General features: G+C 39.6%; 1 protein-coding gene across 2 annotated transcripts in view; it reads left to right on the top strand.

Annotated features, from left to right (window-relative positions):
* Window positions 1-26,836, top strand: part of slit3 (slit homolog 3 (Drosophila)) — a 301,951-nt gene that overhangs the window by 186,037 nt on the left and 89,078 nt on the right. For both annotated transcript variants that reach the window (XM_024283656.2, XM_036214006.1), the window contains one exon: window positions 23,649-23,720. In XM_024283656.2, coding sequence (XP_024139424.1) covers window positions 23,649-23,720 — 72 coding nt within the window. The remainder of the gene's footprint in view (window positions 1-23,648; window positions 23,721-26,836) is intronic.

The raw sequence follows: 26,836 nt of genomic DNA, 5'->3' as shown, positions 1-26,836 counted from the left end.
AAAAAAAAAAAAAAAAACATGAAGAGATTACTTGAAATACACCGTATTTTCTGCACCATGTGGCGCACTGTCAATTAGTGTTCTATTTTTGCACTTATTCATAAACACAGTGTACAGAACTATAGGATTCAGTAGGTGGGACAAAAGAGTCAGAGATAAATCATTCAGTCACTTCATTAAAAGCATTCACAGTAAATACACACTTGATTGTAACACACTAAAGGATTGTCATGTCAGAAGTGCTAGCAACATTAGAGGTACTAGCCTAGAATATACACAACATATCTGTAACTCACAACCTTGTTTGCAACACATAAAACAAAAACACACTCCAATACAGCTACACATTAGCCGTGTTAGCATGTTCACAATAGCCTACCTGTAACAAAAAACAAGAAAAAAAACAAAACAAAAAGCAACACATGCTCATCCCCAAGTCGTTACATATTGACATTTGGTTAAGAACCGCTCAGCGTTACTTTTTTCGAGTGTCCCCAACTCGTCATTTTGAACGTGCTGGTTGTTCGTAAAATCAAGGGTCCGCGACCCTTGGCACGCAATACCAGACACAGACTGGTCCTTGGGACGCGTCCAGTACTGGTACTGGTACCCTAACCCGAAACCGGATGCGGTACAAGACTCGATACCAGGTTAGGATACTGGTACTGGGTTAGGGTACCGGTCCGCTCTGCATCCCGGCACTAGACCGGTTCCGGTTTGGGATTAATTAAGAATAGCCAGCGCTTAAAAAGCGACAAGTTGCGGACACCAAAAATATCAATTTTGGACACGGAGGGGTCTTTAACCAAATGTCAATATGTGACAAGTTGGGATTGAGAATGTGCTGAAAAAACAGACTGATCCCACTAAAACAAACGTTACAGTGACTATGCTAACTACCAAACTTGTTAGTAACATATTAAAACCAAACACTGCTACACATTTACCGTTTTAGCATTTTTACAATAACACACAGCCTTGTTTGCTTGTCTGCAATCAGTTACAAAAAAAAAAAAAAGACTCAAAATCGCTTTTCAATCAGTAAGCACAAGAAAAATGTTATCATATATTATTTGCTCTGGATTGAAAGGTGCACTGTTGTTTTTGTTTTTTTTAATTAAATCTTAAGAGCATATAATGTTGCAGAGAATACGTTAGATTAATTAGATTCTGTAGCTTTATTTCTGTCACAAACTAATCAGAAACGATCTGATTTAAACGTTTGTTTCTGTCTTCTGGAGTCTTCTAAATAAATGTGAAGATTTTCCCAAAATAAGCCAGTTTGCTGATACAAAAACATATTAATAATTTGATTTCATTTTTAGACAAGGAGTTTTCCTTGGACTGCAGTCCTTTTCCTTGTGTCAGTTGAGTGGGTAAATCTGGTCATCACAAACCTGGTCTTTGGTTCCAACATGCAGTTGGGATGTCTGTGGTTATTGTGACTCATGGAACATCACTGTCGATTAGCGGGCACTCTCTCATACTTATCGTTTCAGTTCTTTTCGTGGCTTTTGTGCTTGCCGTGTAGGGCCTGTTGTGGCAAATGATTGCACTACTCATATCAAGTGTTCATGTTCTGATAATGAAAGCTGCCGCATCACTGCTGACACAACACAGAAGAGCAGAACGTGACTTCTCTTCAGCGTGGGACCAAGAAGAACGCACTAATGGTTAGGCTCATCAACCTCATGTCAGCTTCCCTCCACGTACTTTGATTCAAGTTTTTTCGAAGTCTTTCATGGTGTAAGCTGTATGTGCTCAAACGTACGAGACCAATAAACGAAGCAGAAGTGGAAATGTAATTATGTGATAAACACAGTCTTTATATTTGGCAGCAGGGCAGCACCATCCATTTTGGTTCGATTCCCGAGAAGACGCCGTCTTAGCGATAACGTCAGCGCAGATGGTAGGCATTCCTGCTGCAGCGGCTAATGACTGTGTGCCATCGTGTGCGAGTGTTTTTACTCACAGGCCCTAATGTGAAGTCCCAAAACTGAATGCACACAAGCCTGCCTCCCCCATTCGCTTTTCCATTAACTTCTATCAGTGAGGAGTACCGAATTGGAAATAAATGAGTTTTCACTCCTTAAACGTGAAGTTTTCCCACACTTTATTCCTGGGTTTTTCAAGCGTGCGTCTTCTTTAGGCCTTAGTCGCAGCCGCCCTTACAGGTGGATACCGACTGTCTGCAAGCAAGAAACTAGGACGAGGCACGCTGGTGGCCCACAGGAATTATCAAAGTTGTAGAGCAAGGGTGTCAGAATCCAGTCCTCGAGGGCCAGTGGACCTGCTATTGAAGATCCTTATTTGCCAAACACACCTGATCCAGGAAACCAACAGCACATGAAACAGGATTTATGGAAAATGACCAGGAGACCTGGAGTTTGACCCCCTTGCCGTAGACCATTTTGTGTATCTATAGAGAGAAATCGTTTAGTCACATACTTATGTAAAGGCATGCTGTGAGCCACTGGTCATGCTGAACACGTATACTGTACAACACATAAGAGTGAGTAGGAGACACATTCTCACTCCCAAGTCGTCACATATTGACATTTGGTTTAGGAGCTCTCCACTCTCGCACTTTTTGACGTTTTGGGTGTCCCCAAGTCATCATTTTTCAATGTTCTGGCTGTTCCTATTAAATCCCCAACCTGGCCGCAAACCAGAACCGGTCCAGTACCGCGATGCGTAGCACACGGGTGCCCCCACCGGGCACAAACGGGATTCAGTACCAGATACGAACCAGTACCGGGTTAAGGTACAAGAATGGGGTTAGGGTACCTGTACTGGACGTATCCCAAGGACCAGTGCACATCCAGTACCGCATCCCGAGGGTTGCAGACGCCTGATTTCACGAACAGCCAGAACGTCAAAAAACGACAAGCTGGTGACACCCAAAACATGGAGATGAGAATGTATTGGAGCAACAGTGAATCAAGATGCAGGCACGTCATACGCCAGCATCACCTGTACGTCATAATGCCTGTAACTTATATTGTCCTCACAAATACTTCAACGGTGCTTTCACTACGCCCCTTGATGTGGACATACAAGCCTCAAGAGAACTGCAAGACAGGCCTGTGACTAAGCCCAAATTTGTGTCTAAAGCTTTATGTTTTTTTGTAGGATACTGTATTTACAAGACTTTTTGTCGCCTTATTAACAGCAGGTAGTGTTGGGGTTAAGTCACCATTATTTCAGGCTGATGTCAGTAACCGCTGATATCCAGCTTTGTTAAAATAAAAGTTTAAAAAATCATGCAAGTGATCCCAGCATTGTAATATATTCGTTTTTGATCAGTGTTTGTCCGGAGATAGGTACAACTTGTAAATAATTTGCTTCCACAAGAGCAAGCCAATCACTGCTAATGTCCTGCAATGTCTCAGTAGATGATACACGTTTGTTCTAAAGCACTTACCCTGTAACGCCTCCATTTGAATTTCACTGTGCTTTAGCATGGATCTGTGCATGTCTTTGAATGAGTTAATCCCGTTAGTGCATGTGCCTGCCAGGCTACATCAGAATAAATGGGTCCCCGTGTGATGATGAATGGTAATTTAGATTTAACATAACTGGACTAACGAGCGCACTAATGACTCCAAAGCTAGCCTGGACAGCTCTCACTCGACGGGCTCACGCTTTGCATCCCAATGAGCTCCGGAAAGGGCACCATTCTACACACACACATAAAGACACACAAATTGTCTTAATAAATGCATGCATACAGAATCATAAAATCTCAAATGATTCTGGCCGGGATGCATAAACAAAAAACATGCACACACAACATACGCCTTGGTTGCTCCTGTTTGTGTAGATGGTGTATATATTTGTGTTAAATTGAGTTCCAGGAGGAGTTCATGGGGAGCAGGGATGTCAGTCCAATATGAAATTGATTAATTAAAAATCAGGATTGGGCCAGTTCCTAACCTGTTAAATTAAAGTGTTTTTCATCACTAATCTCTTAACTCAATTTTTTTTTTTTTGTTCGCTGACACAAAGATTAATGAAAAGAAATGAGAGGTACTTGATCACTTTCAGGTCTAATTGCAAATAATCATTTTCATTTTTCCCCCTAAAGATCTCAATAAAATATTATAATAGTTTAGAATTCATTTAAAGATCAGGAAGTTCTGTGAACTTAAGTCTTTGAATCTGAAAACTAACAATAAATTATTCCTTTGTGTCTGAAACTATAAAAGTAAACTATAAACCATGCTGGTAATCAGTAAAGGCCACATGCATCCTCCAAAGCACAGGTGTCGAACTCCAGGCCTCAAGGGCCGGTGTCCTACATGTTTTCCAACCAACCTGCCTTTGAAGCTCCTTATTGGCCAAACACACCTGATCCAGGTAATCAGCAGCAGATGAGGCAGGATTTCTGTAAAACCAGTAGGACGTCGGCCCTCGAGGACTTGAGTTTGACACCCCTGCTCCAAAGCAAGCTGTGCTTCAGTAGATGGAGTCTTTTCTCAATTAACTTGACATGTTTCATGTGATGTAACTTTAACCCTTTAACTACAAAAATGATTTGCAATTGTGCAATTAACGTCACTCCATTGGATTTAAAGATTAGATATACAGTCTTGCACTGATATGCAACACTCAACAGTAGTGAAGTGAACATGAATTAACTGATTCTGCGGCTTTGCAACATTATGCAGCAGTTTACAGGAGTGAACACTTCTCGTGAGTTAACACTTTACAATGGTAATCACTTTATGCTACAAAATACTTTATGCTAATACACAGTTTATGCTAGTAGACACTTTACGTTAGTATATCCTTTATGCTAGCATGTGCGTTGTGCTACCATATACTTTACGGTAGCCTATATTTTACCTAGCATATGCTTTAAGCTAGTATACACTTTATGCTATCATATGCTTTACGCTAGCATATACTTAATGCTAGTACATAATTTACGCTAGTATATACTTTACGTTAGTGTATACTTTATGCTAGTGCATACTTTACGCTAGTGTATATGTCATGCTAGTGTATACCTTCTACTTGTGTATATTTTATGCTAGTGTATACTTTACACTAGAGTATGCTTTATGAGAGTATATTCTTTACTCTAGCATATACTTTATGTTGGCATACTGAGCGCGCTAGTATGTACTTTACACCAGCACATACTTTATGCTAGTATGCACTTTATGCTAGAATATACTTTACGCTAGCATACACTTTACGTTGGCATATACTTTACGCGAGCATATACTTTACACTAGTACATACTCTATGCTAGTATATACTTTTCGTTAGCATATACTTTCCACTACTATACACTCTACTCTAGTACACCCTCTACGCTGGTATACACTCTACAATAGCATATATTCTATGCTTGTACATATATTTTACGCTTTCATCTATTCTTTATGCTAGTCTGTACTTTACACTAGTATATCATTCACACTAGTCTAAGCCTACTTGATGCCAGTATAATGTTGCACATTGGTACAAAGCTGATAAGAAAAGCTTTTTACTCAGTGTGAGAATCAGCTGTTACACCTTAATCACATAAACAACTGAAGCATTACAGTATGTCAAAGAGCATGTGTTATCTAGGTATCGCCAGTGACATCTTGGGTGTTGAAGGGTTAACAAAGTTAATGGAGTCTTTGATATTTAAAAAAAAATGTTTTGTATGGACTTCCCAACTCCTCTGAGTTTTTGTCATTTTCTAGTTCACTTAATGGATTTTGTTTTCTTTTCTTCGTGCATTTATGAGTGTTAGGAAAACAGCTAACATCTTGTCATCTAAGTGCTACTTTTTTTTCGTTGTATCACAAGGTCCTTGTGCAACAATGATATTAAAGATGATTCTGATCTAATCATATAAAGTACCAAAACAGATCTTAAGGGCATTATTTTTGGGTTGTAAAATGTAGTTTTTTCTATGTTTACAGCACAATTTACTCTGTGTCAGGCCTGTTAATGTGCACTTGGAGTCAGCGTATTGAAAGCGCTTGGAGAAATCAAGAGATGACTCTAAGAATGAAGTGACAGGACAAACAGAATGTGTCAGAGAAACAGATGAAGAAAGGTTTGGAAACGTAGCTGAAAACACTGGATGGAAGAGAGCACGAGCAAAGCCACGTTCTCTTTGCACACACACACAACGTGAAGGGGTCTAAGAGGCACTCTGAAGAGAACAACTGCATATTTTATGATGTCTTTTCCCCACAAAGCCCAGTTTTCTGGTTTAGCTGGTACCACAGAGAGGGGAGCTAAATGTGTGTGTGTGCAGCAGAGTAGTTTCAGCCAACCAGCAGCTGTCATAATTCATAAGGGGAGATGGACAGAGTTGCTCAGTGCACTGTAACACCACAAGGTGACCTTTACTTTTCTTTAACTGCCTCCCTCTTACACACGCACCAACATATTTCCTTCATTTTCCCCGTCTGTGTTCACAGTGCTCTGCAGATTTCTCTTTGGTATTATGACTCTGAGAGATGCACATTTAAGTGGCATGTTGTATAATTCCCTTAAAAACCCTGAAGTTGATGGCCAAGCATGTGTCTGCTTTCTTTAACACCAAAAGATCTTTTGACACTAGGCAGCTTCTTTTGTGTTTTTACCTTTTTATTTTAACATTATTTTACATAAACTATATTTTAAATAGGAATAGACTTGTTGAGATCAATAAACATTTTATTTCATTTACATATGCATATACAAATACATATACATTCATATTCATATGCACTGAGGATTTGACTGGGTGTAGGAGTGGTGCGCGGGACGGTGTGGAATCAAGTGTCGGTCCTAAAGGTGCATTCACACCAAACACAATTCGCGTGGCGAAGTGGCCAGTTTCAATGCCAACTCGATGATACAGATGCAAATTGAGGCGAACTGAAGTCCCACAGCGCGATTTGAGTGACAGGTGCATCAGTCTGGCAGCAGCTCGATTTGTGTGACGACGCACGAATTGGGCGACGCGGTCAAAATTGAAATATCTGAAGTTTGACAGGTCACCGCATCACATCTACCAATCAGAAACTCAGCTTTGGGCATGTGACGTTTTCAATGACCCGATCAGCGGGTACAATACTAATCTTGTGCAAGCATTTTTGTCCTGAATTTCCTTCCATCTATTTTCTCTAACCTGCTGGAGCCGCAGGATTACAGAGCTCATCCGGCTACCTTTGGGCGAAGGTGGGATACACGATGGACAAATAGCCGGCTTTCGCTTCCGCTGACAGACAGGCCGGCTTGGGCCTCATTGAAATACTAAAAAAACAAAAGGAAACAAATCCCCTAATTTAATTCTTCCCCCTTGGCTTAATACTAGACAGTGAGTCTTCAAGCGCCGTCACAGAGACACAGAAACACCGCGGAAGCAGCTGTCATTCAGACATCACTCGGAGTGAGATAGAAGCCCCCAGTACAGGCAAAATCTTTTAATAATCACATAAACCCAAACATGGAGATGTGATTACCAATGTTCACAATAAATGAACCTGATCTCTCAACATCATCTGTGTCTTCCATACATTCTAAGTGAGATATACACAGATATTGGTCCTTATAGTGATCATCCTAAAAACATTGTTTGGTAGCTCCTCCCACATGCGACTGCGGCGTCAAGTTCAGGCAGGCGATGAGTAGCGAATTCGCCACACATCGAAAGAGTGGCGGGGCACATGAATTTGTCTCTGAAATCGCGTTCAGTGTGAATGTAACTTTAAGCGAGACCCTTCACGCTACTCCATAAGCTATGTTGCCAAAAAGGGGTCCCCAGCCCAAAAAAATACAAAAAATGTCAAAATCTCTGCTAAACCACCTTTGAGAATTAGTGAAAGCTGATTCAATGTGCCAAAAGGTGAAAACAACAACATCAGGAAAAATGTATATAGTCAGAATTTTTTTTTTTTTTTGTGGTCAAAGAATTGAGCATATAGCTCCTTATTTGACTTTTATTCTTTGATCACGCTTTAGGGTTTCATCAGTGATACATGTGACACTAAACAGTTACATCTTTTAAAAGCGAAATAAACTTTCATAAAACCAATTCTTGAGCTACGTTGAGTGCCTGTCATTTTCTAAGGCAAAATAGAAAGAAAATAGTTTATTTCAAAATTAAACATGAATCATATTTATCCTTTGTGATTATAATGCACATTGTTTTCCAATTTGTACTGCCTGCTTTCAACGTGCATCACAAAATAAAAGCAGAAGCCCTTTGTGTCAATCCTATTTGTGCAAATGAGATATGAGGACGTTGTGTAAACATCCAGCTTGTTGGCTTAAGGCTGTGAGGGAAATTTTCTTTTTCTGCCCATAGAGCTGTTGACTTCTTGGCGTCATCTCCAATGGGCCTCAGTACCTCTTTGGATTTTATTCTTTTTTTTTTTTTTGCCAGATGCCAAACCGGCGTGACTGCAAGCTCAAAATTATAGAGGAAGTGGTGGGGCGGGAATCGAAGTGGTACCATTATTCTTTTAATGATGTTTCCAACAGAGCTTTTATAAAGAGATCATCTCACACACAAACATCGACTGCCAGAGATCCTCTGCTTCAAATGACAATGCTTACTTACTATTGGAGATCTGTGTTAGAATGAGGCAGACTGAACATCATTTTCATGACTGTTTAGATACAAAAAAAGCTTTTATTTATTATTTTTAAGACAAGATTAGTTAATTTAAAACATTATGCAAATGGTGATTTAAATGGAACACCATAACCACAGCTGAAACAGAGTACCATGTTTTTCCCTAACAGGTTCAGGTAAAAATGCTGACTATGTCATGTAAGAACCTTTTAACCATCAGCAGCCAGGATTAGTTAATAAGGAAGGTCTTAAGGAGTCCAAACTGACTGAAATTTGATAGGTTGCTGTTGCACACAACTTTTTTAATGATCAGTTTAGATTCAATCTTTTTTTTTTTTTTTTAATTTAGCAAAAAAGACCATTCAAGAATCTCTGTTAAATGCAAAATTGTCTTTAAATAATTAAACTAAAATCAATTAACATTTAATTTCAGACTAGTTTTAATGGAAAAAAAAATCTTAATTGTTTTGTCTCGACACGTACATCAGGTGATTGAAGAAAAGAAGCCAAACATAATGGCTCCAGTTCACGTGTCAAAGTCAAGGCCTAGGGCCGGATCCGGTCCGCCGGGTAATTATATCCGGACCATTTTTATTAACAGCCTGATCTTATCTTGCTATGGTCACATATTGATGCAACACTACAATTATGGAGGCTGAGAGATCAGCTATAATTAGTGATGAACGATAATGACTTTTTGAAACCGATACCCGATATGTTCCGGCCTCTTGCTGCCAATACCGATGCAGATAGTCAATCAATATTTTTTTAAATACTTGAGGAAAAAATATTTTTAAGTACAAGATAAGAGTGTATGGCTCTTATGTATTCCAATGAATTTACAAAGAGTTACGGTAGTTGAACAATGTAAAAAACACTGGTGCTAAAGCAGGGTTTGTTGTTCTGTAAATGTTATGTTGTTGGCTCAAACCTGAATGCAAAGGCGTTTCCTACTGATTTAAAATAAAGGCAGTCCACCGCTTTCATACTCTAGATGTAATCTGAACAACTTTACTGGTACAAATGTTAAAATGAAGCCTACATAAGTGGGTAGAAACAACCGTGTTTTTGTGTGTCTACACATTCAAGTGTGTGCATCTGACCTCCATGTCACAATATCTCCTGTGTAGTTGGTGGGTCTCCAATCGTGGTCAGCCCAGCTATGATTGCATGTCAGCGGTTGGCTCCTTCCTCCATCTAGATCTGTCTTGTATCTCTGACGCATGGGCGCCGGATCAAAGCCCCCTGAAATGTTACCTCTCTTGAACCATGCGTTTTGCTCATGCGAGGACTGATTGCCGTGTTGGTTTTTGTATTTGTGTGCATCTCGTAGAGATTATTAAGTAGATTGAGGCTGTCAAAAGTTTTTCATTTTGACGAGATGTGTTAAATTTAATCTCTTTGGATGATCTGCGCCCGTGTGTGTCTGTGTGGGGAGAGGTCACAACAGGAAAGAGCAGTACAGCTCTCTGCTGTTCAGCTATTTTGGTTTGGCTAGCCATTGAGCCAGTGGGCTCAGCAGAACCATCACAACCTGGCAACGAGCAGCACCTTGGCCAAGACAGAGGCTCTGACCTGAAAGAGAGGCAAGAAGCTGTTTGAGAAAGACTAAACAGAGTAGAAAGGAAGACTACTAGAAAAAGGGGAGGAGCCAACATTTCAACTCACTAATGCTGGTCTAAAAATAAGACAAAAGAGCAAGAAGAATAGCCCATAACAAGAGTACCAAAAGCTGTGTAAAATTTTAATCTAACCTAGAAAACACAACAAAATAAGAGATGAGATGGAAAAAAAAAGATAATACAACCTAAAAAGTTCTGAAATGTGGGATGCAGAAGCGTCACCTGTGGGTTTCTTCAGGGGCTCCAGGTTCTTTACAGTCTAAAGAAAAGGTCTCAAATTGTTCTTAAAAGGGGAATGTAGGTTACACAATGCGCAGATAAGCCGGACCTCTGCTGGACTAAAGACCCCAAACTCATAAACTTCACCATAGGAAACACATTTTTATTGCTACCTGGTCACATATTAGGAACACTTTAGTTTGATCAGTTGATGTAGGGATCAAGGATGTTGCAGCCAAACTCGAGGCTTGACATAGTAAGCAAAAAAGAAATAATTTCCATATTAATACCTCTACAAAAAAGAAAAACTAAAGACATCCTTCAGTTTAAATCTAGCTAAAACACTCACCATGTGTATTAAATTCTGTCAAAATTGTGACTGAAATATATTAATTGGATATTTTAATATTGGATATCATTTAGGTTATATATCTTGCTATGGGCTATTCCATCATCAAAAAATGCCACAAGAGCAACTTAAAAAAACTCCACCAATTTTATCAAAGTGGGACTTAATATGATTGTCAAGCTGATTGGCACAAGGTACCATTTTAAAGACTTAGGCCCTATCCGAATTCTTTCCTTCTCCCTGGCCTAGACCCTCCCCTTCATTTGTCCCTCCAAACGGAGAGTTATGAACATTTTTCGGACGTCACTTTTGTTTGATGACGTCACCAATAATTGCCGGTCTGCTAGCATTAGCACGGAGCTTCCAGCGCTTAAATATACAGAACAAAATCTATTTTATGACTTTAAAGGCTAGAACAAAACCTCATTGCTTACATTAAGATGTAAACGTTTGTGGTTCAGAGCGCACCCACGTAAAGAAAAGCGCTTCGCAGCGCGATGTGGTCTACCCCTACGATGGAGGACTTTGTACCCCTCCGCTTGGAGGGTCAGATCTAAAAAATACATTTCCTGAACACAACTTATGCTTAAACTGGCAATTCTTATGGAGTGGAAGGGAGAAGGCAAGAATTCGGATTGGGCCTTAGTGTGATACGACTGCGAAACAAGCAAAGCAGTATTTAGTAAGTTGTGTCTAAAGACACAAGTCAAGAAACATCAAACTAAGACAGAATCATTACAGCTGTGATAATCCAATTTAATCCATATCATTCCCATTTATAACTACACTAAAGCTCAAGTGATTTACAGATTATATGGAAAAAATGTTATGTTCTATATGCTGACCAAACAACAGTTTAAAGATAAACTGATACATTGGTGACAAAAACCTGGAGAGAGAAGAAAAGAGAAAGAAGAACTTTAAATACTGGAACATATGTCATAAAGACAAGAGACATGCAGGGAGTGTTGGTGTTTATATGTGTACAATTATAGGTACAAGAAAGCAAGCAGACATAAGAAACTAGAAAGTATTTCTCTGACTTTCTAGAAGGTCAGTGTGGAAAGCAGGTAGATTTAAAGCGTAGTTAGAGGCACTTTTATCCTCGCTAAACTCTGAAGGGTCAGGGTGCTCTGGTCTGCCCGAGAAATAATTCAACAGATATAGTTAACTTATTGGAAGAGCCAATATAGGAACATTTTAATTTGTTTTCTAATTTCCATAGCTCTAAAAAATATGTTAGAAGCTTGCACTGTTCTCGTAGCTATATATATACAGTATATATATATATATATATATACACATACACATTTTAGCATTTTATATAGATAGATCAATATGCCAGAGAACAGCTAGACTGATACTTTTCTAAGTCCCTCCCTTCTTGAGTGGCATTGTAAATAGTACAGCGCTCCCAGGGAGGTTACCCGTGGCAACACTCTGCAAATGTCAATTTTCACAGAGATGAGTGGGGTAAATTGCACACGTTTGGATGTTCAAACACTTAAGAGTGTATTAAATGTGAGCCTTTATGCTCACACACTAACACACATTCATGCAACAACATATTCAACATAAGTTAACACGTAGAACTGCACACTCGGACTTGACTACACACAAACAAAAAAAGGCAAACACAATTTCACAGCGGGCAGTCTGGGTAAAGCTGTGAAGCAGGAATTAAATCCCGTGGGAAAGTTCATATGTGAGACAATTCCACTTGTTAGAGATCCTAACTCTTTCTCCTACTGACCTTTGAAGGGAGTCTGTCGACCTCATGGAGGTTTCTAGAGCTCCATAAAGGTTGGCATCTTCAGGGTCAAAAATTAGGCTAACATTTCCTAGACTAACAGTTATTTTCAAATATATTTCTTTTTTTTGCAAAGAGTTGTCACTAACACCTATTTGAGATTCCTCCAAAACATGCTAAAGCAGCACTTCATGTTCTCACCTCAGAGAACACGCATACATAACGGTGCAGAGGCATTGCATTGCACTGCACCACTGTGTGAGCCTGTGACTGATTATTTCAAGGGTCACTGGATCGTACCACCTGACTCAGCAAGACAGAATACAGCTGTCCAGCTTCCACTATGCAACCGTGCACACATTAACCTGCAGATGTGGGACGCTCTGGTGGAGAAACCCACTTGAATGCAAAGGTTTAATATGAACGTTCTGTGCTTTCATTGTGTTTTCAAATGAGTGCATAGTGCAAATTGGATCAAGATTATCAACAGTTATTTCGGTATAACGTACTTTTTTTTGCAGTTGTTTCCTGTGCACTGCCACATTTGGTTAAATGTATCTTGTCCATTATATTTTATTAGGTATTTAAAGTCATATTTTGGTTTTACAAAGTCCTGACTCTTAGAAAGAAATGGGGCAACACAGTTCTGAGCTGTGCATCAACCATTGATGGTAAATGAGAACTGGACTGAGTGAGTGTGATGTCACTCATAGCAAATAACTGACAGTTGAATTCCGTCACCATTTTTCATAATACGAATGTTGCCATGTTGGAAACAGAAGTCGCCATTAAGCCTTTTTTTCCTCATAATTTTACAACTTTTTTCTTGCAAATGTATTTTTTCTTTATTTGGGAGCCCAAATACTTCATCTTGAATTGAGAACTGCTCTCTTTAGGTCAAGGAGGGAAAAAGAAGAATGTTAAAAGTGAAGGCATGACATTGTTTGAGTTGCACACACTTCAAGGCTTCCACTTGCTCTGGTTAAAGTCTGCGGAATGAAGGAGTGAAGCCAGTGTGTGGCTGAAGGAGTGAAGTGGCCTTACTTTTCCTTCCTCCGTCTCTTTAAGCTGTAATGAGGCCTTGCTAAAGACGCTGAGAGCTCTTCACACAACCCAGTGAGTGCTTCAGCCGTTCTTAGAGCGCGGCGCTTCTCTGCTTCTGTGGGAAAGCTCTCCGAGGAACCAACGCCGTTTATTTCAGAGCAACTGCAGCACAAAACTCATCCCACCTCCTAAACATAACAGGCTGAGGTTTGTTTGTTAATTGTTCATCACAGTTCTCTGATTTGTTTCCCTTTTTACAGTACATGGTGACGTTTTACAACCCTTTTTTTCTGGGTTTTTTTTCCTCCTTTGTGGAAGTTTTCAATACTTTTCTATTATAACCCATCTTTTGTCTGCAATCAAAATATTTTCTGAAATGTTTCAAATGAACCAGTAAAATAATTATTAACTAGTACTTTATATTACCATATGTAAGAAACTGTGTGAATGATGTAAAGCTCATTCACATTTTGAGGGATTTCAGCAATGTTGGTATAAAAAACATTCTGCCCATTCAGGACATTACTACTTCTACTTTTGGTATTGATGTATTTTATGGTTTTTAAGATTTTATGCAACTTTTGTGATTTTTCAAGGTATTCTTCAAATTATTTTTGCACCTTCTGCAAATAACCCAAGCTTGGTATCAAAATGTTCAGCAAGTAAAGGACATTCATACTTGTACTTTTAATATTCATGCCATTTTCACATTTTAAATTGTATGCAATTCTGATGATTTTTCAAGTAATTCTTCACATGTTTTGTGTAGTTTCTCCAAAATCTGCAAGTTTGGTTTTAAAAATGTTCAGCATATTCTGGAGGTTCATGCTTTTACTTTTGGTATTTATACCTTTTACGCATTTTATTTTCTATGCAATTTCTAAGATTTTTCAAGTTTCTATTTGAGTATTTATCCTGAATAATAAGCTTGAAATGTCGATCGAGTCATCAATCACGTGATCAGGTATGATTTTCGCTCATATGATGGGATTGAGACATCCATAGTTTCTAGTCTTAGGCCCAATCCGAATTCCTCCCTACATCTACCCTCTAAACAGAGAGTCATGGAAAGATAGGTCTCAGAATTCGGATGTCACTTTCGTTTGGTGACGTCATCAATAGTTGCCGGTCAGCTAGTATTAACGTTCCAGTGCTTGATTATACATAGCAACAGTGGTTTTATAACTTTAAAAAGGTCATGCTGAAACAAAAAGTCATCAATTACATTTAAATGTAAACTTCCGTGCGTTAGAGTTCACCCACGTGAAGAAAAGTGATTCTCTGTGGCGGTTTACCCTCGTGAGGGAAGGGTCTGTATCCCTCCGCTTGGGGGGAGGATATAAAAAACATATTTTGCGCACTATTGAGACTTCATAAGCCACTTCAAAATTGGGTTATGAGTGGGTTACATGGGTGCTGTTATTAACCCCTCCCACATCCCAAATCACTCCTATCATAGACCATAAATACAGGACACAGGCTCACTGGTTGGACCAATTTTCCTACAAAAATCCTTTTCAGTTTTTGTCAAAACAGAGGTTTTCTGTCCTCTGTCCAAGTAGTTTTAACAGTTCGGTGGTCTTGTGGTAGAGTGTCTGCCCTGAGACTGAAGGTTGTGAGTTCAACTCCACGGCCGAGTCATACCAAAGTCTTTAAAAATAGGACCCAATGTTTGACACTCAGCATTAAGGGGTTGGATCGGGGGGGTTAAATGACCAAATGGTTTCTGACAACGGCTGTGTCTGCAGCTCACCTCTCCCTCAGGATGGGTCAAATGTGGAGAACAAATGTCACACACCAAGTTGTGACAACTAATGTGATTTTAACTTTTTATACTGGACACTGTTAAAGAAAGATCTGATAAAATGTCTACAAAATCAACAAGCTGAGATCTGTTTGTGGTCTAACTGTGAACTCACAGACATAATGTGATCAAATAAATCACCCACATACAACAGACAAGACTGTGTGCTGATCCTGTAAATATTTGTCTCATAAAAGTTAGTAATGTCAGTGTCTTACAATCTATATTTTTTATTATGATTTGTAGCAAAAAGATACTTGAAAGTGTGGTCATAACTTTACTCTGTAGTCCATTAAGTCGGGGGTAATTTTCCTGTAATAAACAATTGATTTCAGATTGTATAGCCAATAAGTAGTAGAGCAAATGTTTTCTATAGAGAATTTGTCATCAGTGTTTGTAAAATACGGTCTAAAATTGCTAAATGATTATCTAAAATTGGGATAAGCTGTGGGACTTTCACTCAAAAGATGATTGAACTCCATTGTCTGTTTCTCCATTGTTGGGACATTGTCTTTCCAATGAAGAACAACAATGTTTGTGAGGTGTCACTGATGTAAACAAATGCACTTATTACCAAATACAAATGACAATAACTTGAATTTGTTCATCTGTCTTCTCTTCCTCCCCTCTCTTTCCTCAGACTCTAACTAATGTTAAAGATTACAGGAGGAACTAATGACTCTCAACAGCCAGTCAATACGGGCTCTAATCACAGTCATAAAGTTATAACGTTGTGTTATAGTGACTGTAGTAATTCAAACGTTCTGTCAACATATTGATCCATGTCTGTTGAGGCTGATTAAGCATAATAGAGACCAATAGCAAACCTCTCCATTTATTTTAGATTGCAGTATTTCTACATTTGGACCCAAACACTAACAAATCCGTACATCTACTTCCTAAAGCATTAAAACGTAACACTTCCTGCCTCCAGATTTCCTTTTAAAACACTTCTATTAAATAATAAAATGTAATTTTTAACGGATGTGCTGATTACTTTATTGCTTAAGCATGCTTAGAGATGCTCGTACACAAAAAAAGCAAACAATTATGGTAAACATGTTAAATTAATGAAAGGGACTTATTGAATAACTTGGGGAAAATATATGTTTTGGGGGTTTACTGGTTTTCTTAGATTTTCACTTATTATGTTCAAAGCTAGTGCGCTAATATTAATACAATTGTTATCTCTGCAGATACAACAATTAAACATCTCTTCTCTTTAGGATTTGTAACGTCAAAAAATTGCAAAAATAAATTTAAAAATGTTTTATTTTTTGTCAATATCTAAGAATAAGAGCAATAAAATAAGTAGGAGGGCTCTGTGTTAGAAAGTGATAATGGTATTTCAAATCTATTAACCTCTTGATGCCTAAAAATTATTGTCAACTATGAAAAAAAGATTAAAAAAACAAAAAAAATCACTTATGTTTTTGGTTTCATGTAGATATTTTTGTGTGTGTGTGTTTACGTGAATAAATATATGTCCACTGTGTAAAAACGAATGAACAAAATATAATAGGATGAATAAGAGTTTTATTATACATGCTCCTTTTTCGAGCACTTTAAAAACAAAATGAACAACAAAAAAACTTTATGAACCACTGTTAGGTTTACAAAAAAACCTTAAATTTCGTTATCAATTGAGAAAGTTTTTCTGGGTGTTTAACACTCTGACTGCACAGGAGAAGATGTTGAGATGTTAAAAGTCTGCACATGAGGAAGAAAAGATTGATGATGAAGGCTTTGACCTCGGGGTGTAGGCTGCCTCAAAGACACATGTAATAACATCGCTTTTTCTCTCACACACACACACATGCAAGCATAAACACTTGTGATAGCATCTCTGTGGCTTCCCCCTAAAGAGTCTCCTCCATCACTGCAGAGGGCCTTTTACTGCAATGGAGGGTCACTGCATTTGAAAGCACACGCACACACCTATTACACACACACATATATGTGTGAGCATGTACACGTACATGCTGACTGCAGAACGCATGCATTAAATGAACACTCAGAAATGTGTGGGTGGTCAAACATGCATTTAGAGATCAAGGAACTCTCCTGCAATGCCACCGCAGAGGTCACTGCAGTCAGCAAGAAAAGCTGAGTGGGCATTTTGTCAAGGAGTAAGTGTGTGTGGCAGACACCAGAGCTGGATCATTTCTTAAGCCTTTTTTTTTCTTTCTAAAATGACCTCATCTAAAAAAATGAGTCTGCAGGACGGAACAAAGGAATAGAGTGGAGTGAAACTTAGCTATAATTTGACATTTTACAATTCAGATGTGTCTTAATATTGGTGGGAGGTATTTTTTTCAAATATTGAAATGATCTGGATATTTCTGCAACCTGTTCATGGTGTTCCTCTCCCCTCACCTTAACTCAGACAGAAAAGCTTCCCCATATTCCTTCTGCCGACCTCCTCGCTCTCGACGATCTTTCGTATTAAGCTCTGTCTTCACTCTCCTTGATAACTCCCTGCCTTTTCGCCCTGAAGGCTCCCGTCTTGTTGTTCAGCTGCCCCTGCAGGACACCACTAATCCAAGCTTTATTTTTCCAACACTGTGCTGGTGGGGATGAAGTTCTTTACACAGAAGTGAATGCAGACACGCTCTCAGTCATTTTGATCTGTATCATCTCTGGAGTGAACCACAGACTGTGTCTTCAGGACTTCTTTTAATGTCAGTGACCTCCTCCCAGAGGTGGGAATGAGTCACTACTCTGCAAGTGTCATATCTTAACCTTCAAGTCTCAAGCAAGTCCCAAGATGCTGTGGAGAGGCAAGTCAAATTAAGCCAGTGCTCAGGTCAAGTTATTGCTTCAATCATTGACTTAGTCACATGCACACATATATGGGGCTGATCCATACGGGTGCTACAGGTTTTTGGGTCCATAGAAGGTCGTAGAATGACTGAATCCTCTGGGGTGTGTAGGTGTAGTTTGTGACATCATGAAAATAGAACCTACCATTGTTGTGCATGTGGTAGGTGGATTGCATAGACATGTATTATCATCACTGGACATAGCGGGGCGTGACTTCACCAGTAGAAAATGCCTTACCTCCAGCTCTCACGAAATAAGGCCAAATGATTTTTTTATCCATTAAGGGCGCCGACATTTTGGGCCAGAGGACAGTGATTGCTTTGAGTCATGTTTTTAGGGCAACTACAGGCACCAATCATGAGTGAGCTTGTTAGAAGTCCACACCCCTCCAACTGAAAGCGGGCTCAGGAGAAGATATGGTTTTAATCCGGATGTCAGCTGGACGAGGAAGTGAAGATCTTCATGGACAGAACTTCCTCCAAAATCCTGATTCTTTCTCCTTCCAGTTCACCAAAGACTCTTTTAGCTAATTCTCCAATGTTTATTGACTGTTTGTTGTCAATCAAACAGTCACTGTCAGTGATAATTTGATTGACATCAATTTAAAAGGAGAAATACTTGGAAATGCAAACATTAAATTTCTTATTGCATTTGTTCTCTTTCATAAGAAAAATGCCACACATACATGTTAAACACTCTACAGCAAGAGTGATCAATCTGGGAAATAGAATGACTGGGAAATAACAGTCTATTTCTCAATAGAAGTCTATGGGATTTTGGCTTCTTGGAGCCAGCCGGTGCTTCCTATTTGGAACACGAGGGGGGAGGCGTTGTGCTGTCCAGTACATATGCTGTCAATGGTGTATCGTAAAGTATTTCTGAGGCCAATGTAAGTTACAAGAGTGTTGTATCCATACGCCACATTCTAGTTGCCAGTAAGATGCACAAACTGTCTCCTTACTGACAGCGTGCAAATGTTGCATGTGTTGGTCGACCACATGATGCGCAAGTCCCCATAGGACCCCTGTAGGGTGCTGACACAAGCTATCCTCTGATTGTCTAATTTCCTCATGTCTTACAGACAGGTTGCACACACATCACTTGAACTGCACTAATGGGCTCCTTGTGGAGTGCAAAGATTTTGGGGGCTTAAAAAAACAAATCTATATGTCTCATCTTCTTCACCTTTACTTACCCTTATGTGTTGTATACGTGTTTGCTACGACTTGTCTCTCTACAGGCTCACCATGCAACGTACAGTCTTGATAATTCATGCGTGCTCCGTATAGATCTGTCCAATTGTTTTCACGCTAACGGCCTGTATCCATCCATAAGGGCAGTTATGACTACGGCACTAACAAATTACAGGTTACACTCTAACCGGCGGTGAATAGTAGAAGCTTTATGACAAAACTTTTTAGATCTGACATGGTTTTCAATATCTTAACATTAACATTTTTTTTATTATTTTAAAAAGCATTTATAACATTTATTTAACTCTACAAAATAATTAACTTATGCCAGAATGGGTTTAAATTGCGTGATGACATCCATTTAAATATTTTAAGTTTAGTGTACCTTGTCGAGTTTGCCAGTTTCGTCTCATCTGAACCTTCGTTATATCATGAAATTACAAAGACGATGGTGTTTGGTGGTTTTCTTTCTAATACCAACTATTCGCTTGAGCTTTATACATTGAAGTTGACTCCCTAATCAATCAGTCTTTGGGCTTTGGGCCTGATGAGTTTATGGCTGATCTGGAACCAGTTTTGGCAATAAAATGGGGCATTGATGAATTGTTTCCAATCACCCTTGTCCACAGCTGTTTTTTTGTTTGTTTTGTTTTTTTGACAGGTTTTTACCTTGAGTGTTAAGTTTGTACAACTTACCAACTTTCAGTCTCTTGTTAGAATTCTATTTACCATCATCAGCCCAGATCCAGACTGGCTGTGCAGAGTACATTGCAATGGCCATTGTGCACACTAAACCATAATTGAAATACTGACTTTGACTTTCATTGAGAAATGAGTCCAGTATTGTAGAGTAAAACCAAAGATCCCATCGTGATCAAAGATTTGTGTAACTCTGAACTGAACACATTCTGTACAAGAGACACAGTATAGAGGAGATGGATGGACAAGTTCAAAACCCAATGAGGACACAGAACACACAGCGCTGTAAATAAATAAAAGCATGTAAAATTATACTGAAAAAACCAGTGAGATGAACCATGATATAGCGAGGGATCACTACACTCAGAAACAACAACTTGAGGCTTGACTTGCTCAAGGAGAGACTGGGCTAAGGAGTTACATAAATCTTAAATATTTTCTGTGAATACATATTCTGATTTATTTCCACAGAGAAAGAGGAAAGCAAACAGTTAACAGTTGGAAGAGTGGCAGAGGGAGGTGCAGCTGAAACCTCCAGAGACTGTTGTGCTCGTGGTCTGGCAACTAATACAGTAGCATTGTGCTGTATTAGCATTAGCTGCAGCAGGACCAGGGGAAACAAACAGATTACTCATTATTTATTGGTCATATAGCTTCCACGGTTGCAAACCTAAAAAAAAAAAAACAGTCCAAAAGTCAGAGTTGTATAAAATTCAGTTAGTATTTGACGGACTACTTATGAAGGAAGTTTTTAAAACGAGCATGTCTTTTATGTTCTTCCTGTTACATACATTCCTGAACACGCTTGAAGTTGAAACATCACAGATTTTCATGGCGCACTCACATGGCTGGGGGCCTGTAAAATAAACTGGAGACTATGGCCACAGTATTAAATGTAGTTCCGGACTTCTGAGTGGTGTTTTTTAGTGTTTTCCTTGGCCTAAGTCAGTGGGTCCAGTTGCTCATTTATTAAGGCAGAGCGAGGTGGAGGGGTCTGAACAGGGGCGAATGGGAGAGTAACTGACAGGGAAATTGCAGAGGGAAATTATTGTTATTCCACAATTAAATTATATATACTGGGTGGAATAACCCCTGACAGGGCTGACCATAGCGGTGCGCCTGATGTGCGCTTTTGTGTGTGTGTGAGAGAGCGAGTGTGAAACTCTATCCATCCACCAAGGCCACTGAGGCTGTCCTGGCAGGGACGACAGAACAGAGAATCGGAAGGAGACAGCGCTAGAGAAAAAGAAAAAGGAACGTCAACAGAGTGAGCAAAAACAGTCTATTTTGGGCCTGAGTGGGTGTTAGTGAAAACACAGCAAACCCCCTGTAATGAACCTTTTTGGGCACTTGTGACGACAAACGCCGCATGTAAAATAAACCATCCTTGATTTTTGTGGGTGAAATCATCCGGCGGTTTCGCTGTGTGTTTGGGCACAAACATTCTGCAGATGTCGTGAAAAAAATCCTTTCATCCTGAATTAGCTCCATTTCTCAGGAAGAAATCTGACCTTGTCCTTGTCTGAAAGCGTTAAAAACAGCCTGTCAGCTGTGAAAAATGACCTGGTTTCAGATACAGTAAGAAAAAAAAAAACGGCCGGTCACTTTTCATTCTTTGTGAAACAATGATTCTGTGAGCACACACGGTTTCGGGTGATATGTAAAGTAGCCTAAACTAGCCCTGTGTTCTGGCCGGTGAAATTAATGATCTGTGAAAGCTGGGCAAAAACAAAGAAAACGGATTATGCTGGCTTGTGCTGATGTTGGCTTTAACTAGCTACAAGAAATAATAGATTTCTGTGTAGCTTTCAAAAATTCTTGGATTTCCAAATTAACTCCAGCCTCTCATTTAGCTTAAAGTCAGCAGTGTTTCCTTTTGTTACTTAAAACTCATATTTTTAGATCCTCTTTTATGGGATGTTAGCAGGATAAGGGTCAGTCTAACCTAATATTTTCTTTAGCATTTTAAATTCTTCACAGTCCAAATGAGTGATTTTGTGAAAGAATAAGATGAAGAAACAAAGACTTGTACTCTAACCCAGTACCAGTACCCTTACCTTAACCTGGTGCTGGTTCGCGTCTGGTACTGCGTGCGGTACCGGTTCATGTCGGGTACCACGTCTGGTCCGGTGTTGGGTTAGGGTACCGAGCATTGTTTAGTTTTTTGTTTTTTTTTCTTTCTGGGTGGGGTGGGTTGTTTGTTTGTCTGTTTATTTTTCATCTGGACAGATTGGATAGTTTTTTCTTCTCCCTCAGTCCAAAAATATGCTTCATTGGTTAATTGGTTGGTGTCACAGTGTTTGCCCAACAGAAGCTGGGATAGGCTCCAGCAACTACATGACCCCTGAAGGTTGAAAGAAAAACAGATAGATTGCTGAATGGATGGATAGTATTGTTTTCTTGTAGTTTGGTGTAGTTTTTAACTTTCTATTGAGTGATGGGGCAGCTGCACGGTGGCGCAGTGGTTAAGGCTCTTGCCTCACAGCCAGAAGTCTCTGGTACAAGTCCCAGCTGGGGGACCTGAAACAGAATCACCAGCGACTGACCTTTCTTTGTGGAGTTTGCATGTTCTCCCTGTGCATGTGCAGATTTTTTTTCTGTGGACTCCAGCTTCCTCCCACCGCCCAAAAACATGCTTCATAGGTTAACTGGTGACTCTAAATTGCCGCTAGGTGGGAATGTGAGTGTGTCTGGGTGTGTGATTGAGGCCCTGTTACAGACTGGCGACCTGTCCAGGATGTACCCCGCCTTCACCCAGAAGTGGCCGAGTTAGGCTCCGGCTCCAAAAGTGGCCGACCCGGCTCACGTAAATGCAAAAAACAAAGAACTATGACAAAAGCCACAAAACAATGACAAAAGCAGAAGCGCAACGAGAAAACACAAAAACAATTCAATTCAGTTTTATTTATATAGCCCAATATCACAATCCAATTGTCTCAGTGGGCTTACCGGTAACTGTACAAAGACATAAAATCAGTCATAAAATATAAACTTTAGCTGGTTGTTAAACAACAACTAACTAAGTTAACCTGGGATCCTTGTTTTCTGTCTTTTTGTTGTGGCTTTCGTGGTTGTGCTTCGACTTTTGTTGTAGTGCTTCAGTTTTTGTCGTTGTGGTTCCACTTTCGTCATTGTGTTGTGGCTTTTGTTATCGTGTTGTGGCTTTTATCGTTGTGTCGTGGTTTTTGTCGTCGTTTTGTAGCTTTTGTCACCGTATTGTAGCTTTTGTCGTCGTCTTGTGGCTTTTGTTGTCGTTTTGTAGCTTTTGTTGTCATCTTGTAGCTTTTGTCGTCGTGTTGTGGCTTTTGTCGTTGTGTTGTGGCTTTTGTGGTTGTGTTGTGGCTTTCATCATTGTGCTTCCACTTTTGTTATTGTGTTGTCGTCTTTTGTCATTGTGCTTCGGCTTTTGTTTTTGTGTCTTTTGCATTTACCTGAGCTGTGTCGGCCACTAATAGAGAACAAAACTGATCCAAGAAGAAACCAAAGAAGAACTTGAAAGTTTTTGACATGTTTAACATTCTGTTTTTCTCTTCTCTCCCTGTTTGTCTTGTTTGTTTTGGTCCTGAACAGCACTCTCAACAACAACAACATCACCCTCATTCCACTGTCCAGCTTCAACCACATGCCCAAACTGCGGACCCTGTGAGTATGACACCCAGAAAATGCACAGACACACAAGCTTTTGAGCTAATGCTTAAACACACACAAACACACACTTTGTGCATCATCAAGAAATTAGAACACAAAAAGATTCATCCATTGTTTCATGACTGTGAATAATCATTAGGCCATTACAATCACACTACCAATCCCGAAGACCCACAGAAATGATATGGTGGTGTGCACACACTTACACACACTGAGTGCACACTTGAGTAATGGTAACCTCATTAATGCCACAAGAAAGGCTTGTTTAGACTCTGTAGTTCAATCTGCTTTGATTCATTAAAAGAGCGCTCTTCACTGATGTTCCTGATGGAAGCGCACACCCTCACACACTCTCACACACAGTCGTGCTCCAGCATGGACCTACAACCCAATCAGCTCTTCAGATAGATTCTGAAGGAACCTTTGATATTTTTATCTGTTTTTATGTTGAGTTTTAAGAAAGGGATTTTTAAAGTCGCTAAGGAAATAGTTCAGCATTTAACAGAGACAGTGATCCATGTGATAAAGACTTGGTCATGTGCTTAGAACTGAAATTTCTATCTCAACAACTTCATAAAGACCTTCCTTTGTAAAAAGGACAGTTTCAAAAACAGCTTTAAAAAAGAGACAGGATAACGTTTGCAGAGGACCTCTTATCATTACAGCCATTCCCAGTATTTGACTTTGGCCCATCATCATTCATCAACAGCCAGCCGCACATAGCAGGATTTCTATTTTCCCCTCTTTCTCCTGCAGCTGTAGAGGCAATGCAGCTTGAAATCAGCCCTTTAGAAATTGGATTTCAGGCAGCAGAATGGCCGCACAATTGCTAGCAGATTGAGGGCAGAGTTACCAATATTCAGTATGTTTTAATCAAACTCACTCGTCTCCTTCAGTTCTTTGTCTCCTCTTATCTCCCTTTATTTCTTCTCCTTAAGTTTTTTATGCATCCAATTTTTGCGCCATCTTTTTCTGTCTATATTGTACCTTTGATAATCTTTCAAAAGTTTACCTATTTTGCTTTACATTTTAATCAAAAATGTTTTCTTTTCAGTTTTGCCAATGAATCCTCTGATGTATGTCTATCCTACACATTCCCCTCGTTATCCCAAGCCAAAAACTGAGTGTCAATAGATCAATCAAACTTATTTTTATAGCATTTTAAAGCAAACACTGATTGAACCAAAGCGTTTTCCATGAAATCAATGCTTAAACAACTCTAAAAAACTATAAATGAAAAAGCACAATTAGAGTAGCTCTTTCAAAGTGACTCATCAAAGCTTTGGTCACAACTGCTTTTTTGGGGGGGATATGGGCTGTCTGCAGGTGAAAAAGGGGCAGTCCCGTATGGGGCACACAGGAAATATCAAGATTTCAGACCACTTGATGAACCCATGGAGTGAAAATTTTCATGTACATTTTTCTTTCAGTGGACATGCTACAGGCGACAGATCATAGAAAGCACTTTTACAACACATACGGATAAAGTAACGGCGAAGTAAGGGAGACACAGGCACGGTGTACTAATTTTTTATTTATTAGAAATGAGGAAATTAGACAATCAGAGGATACTTTATAGAGATACAGGCATTCTATAGTCACAACTCTACACCCCATGCGTGCAGACATTAAATCCTGTCCACCTTTTTTGTGCGAGAGATCACAAATCAATGTAGGGGTGGGGTCATCTGACCACATAAGAGAGCACAAGGGTTAAGATGTTCAAAATTGGTCAGCAAAGTATAAAGTTTGAATAAGTGAACTATCCCAACAAGGATTGCAAAGCGCAGGACTTCCATTATTCCCGGCCACATAATTTCTGTCCAATGACTGAAGAGATCTGTAGTCATGTGGTTTTTGTTTGCAAGGTTTGGTATGGAGCAGGAAACTCTGCCTACAGACTAAATGCAAGGTTCGGGACTCGACCAGATTAATGGACTCAGTCCAGACCAACTGACTTTTCCATTCTGAATACATCCTATAATAATGGCTCCTTGTATAATTCTCTAGTTTTGCATAAATGTGGTAGAACCCTCATATCAATGCCCTACTGTTATTATATTTGATGTCTTTATCTAGTTAGAAGTAGATCTACTACTTTCATGCCCTTTTTCTGCAACCTTCTTAAATTCTATTAAGAGAGACGACATGGCATCACCCACAGCGAGCTACGACCCAATGAAAGAGGCTGAACTTCCACGCCGCATATGAGTTTTTGTAATTCGCTGTGGTAGGAGGTTATTTGGAAGAGAAATCAAGTCAAACAGATGGACACAGAGACATTCACCTACTGCCGTGTACTACCGCCATACTCTCCTGCCTGCATTAAATGCAGCAGACACAATCACACTGACTTGCAGGTACACACATCCATACGCACAAGCACAACACTTTCTTCATACCCCCTGCCTGTTCTCATTCTCTCCTGTGCTTTAATCCTACTTGTCAGTAATTAAGGCTAAGCAGGGGGGTGGACCGAGACATGGCTATCTCCAGGCAGGGGTTTGACTATAAACTGGATTTATAATGGGAGAGCAGTATTAAATCTTGCTGCCCCCGCTGCTAACGTCAATGAGACCATCTCTGTTCCATAACAGGATTTGTCCTCTGCTTTATTACAAAAGGAGGCCTGTCTTCTGAAAGGCTAGATACCCCGTCTGGCATATAATACGCTGACAAGACATTCTCCTGTTCAAATGCTCTCCTCCTCCTTCTCCTCCTCATCCCTCCACAGCTGGTGCAGCCTGTAGAGTTAGAGTGCTGCCAAACAACCTTTTCCATTCATCCTATATTGAGTTGTACCTTTTAATTAATGCTCTGGTTTATTTTAAACAGCACGTATAGTGAAATTTTCACTGAAAGAGATTAAAGGCGGCAGCAGCTCTCATTAGCAACAAAGAGAAAAACTGCTGACCGTCTCTGGCTGCAAAGGGCTTGTGGGATATGATGGACTCAGTCATAAAAACCAACTAAATACAGCACCAAAGGGCTCAACTAAAGGGCTATTTTAATGCAACTTTTTTTTTTTTACTTTTTAATTTCTAGTGACTTTAATGCTCAAAATGTAACACAACACATCTTGAGTCCTGGATTTGGACACCCCCTGTCAT

Source organism: Oryzias melastigma, linkage group LG10 (genome assembly GCF_002922805.2).
Source record: "Oryzias melastigma strain HK-1 linkage group LG10, ASM292280v2, whole genome shotgun sequence".
NCBI classification, from domain to species: domain Eukaryota; kingdom Metazoa; phylum Chordata; class Actinopteri; order Beloniformes; family Adrianichthyidae; genus Oryzias; species Oryzias melastigma.
Note: the sequence above shows the minus strand (reverse complement) of the source record. Positions and strands in the feature narration are given on the sequence as shown.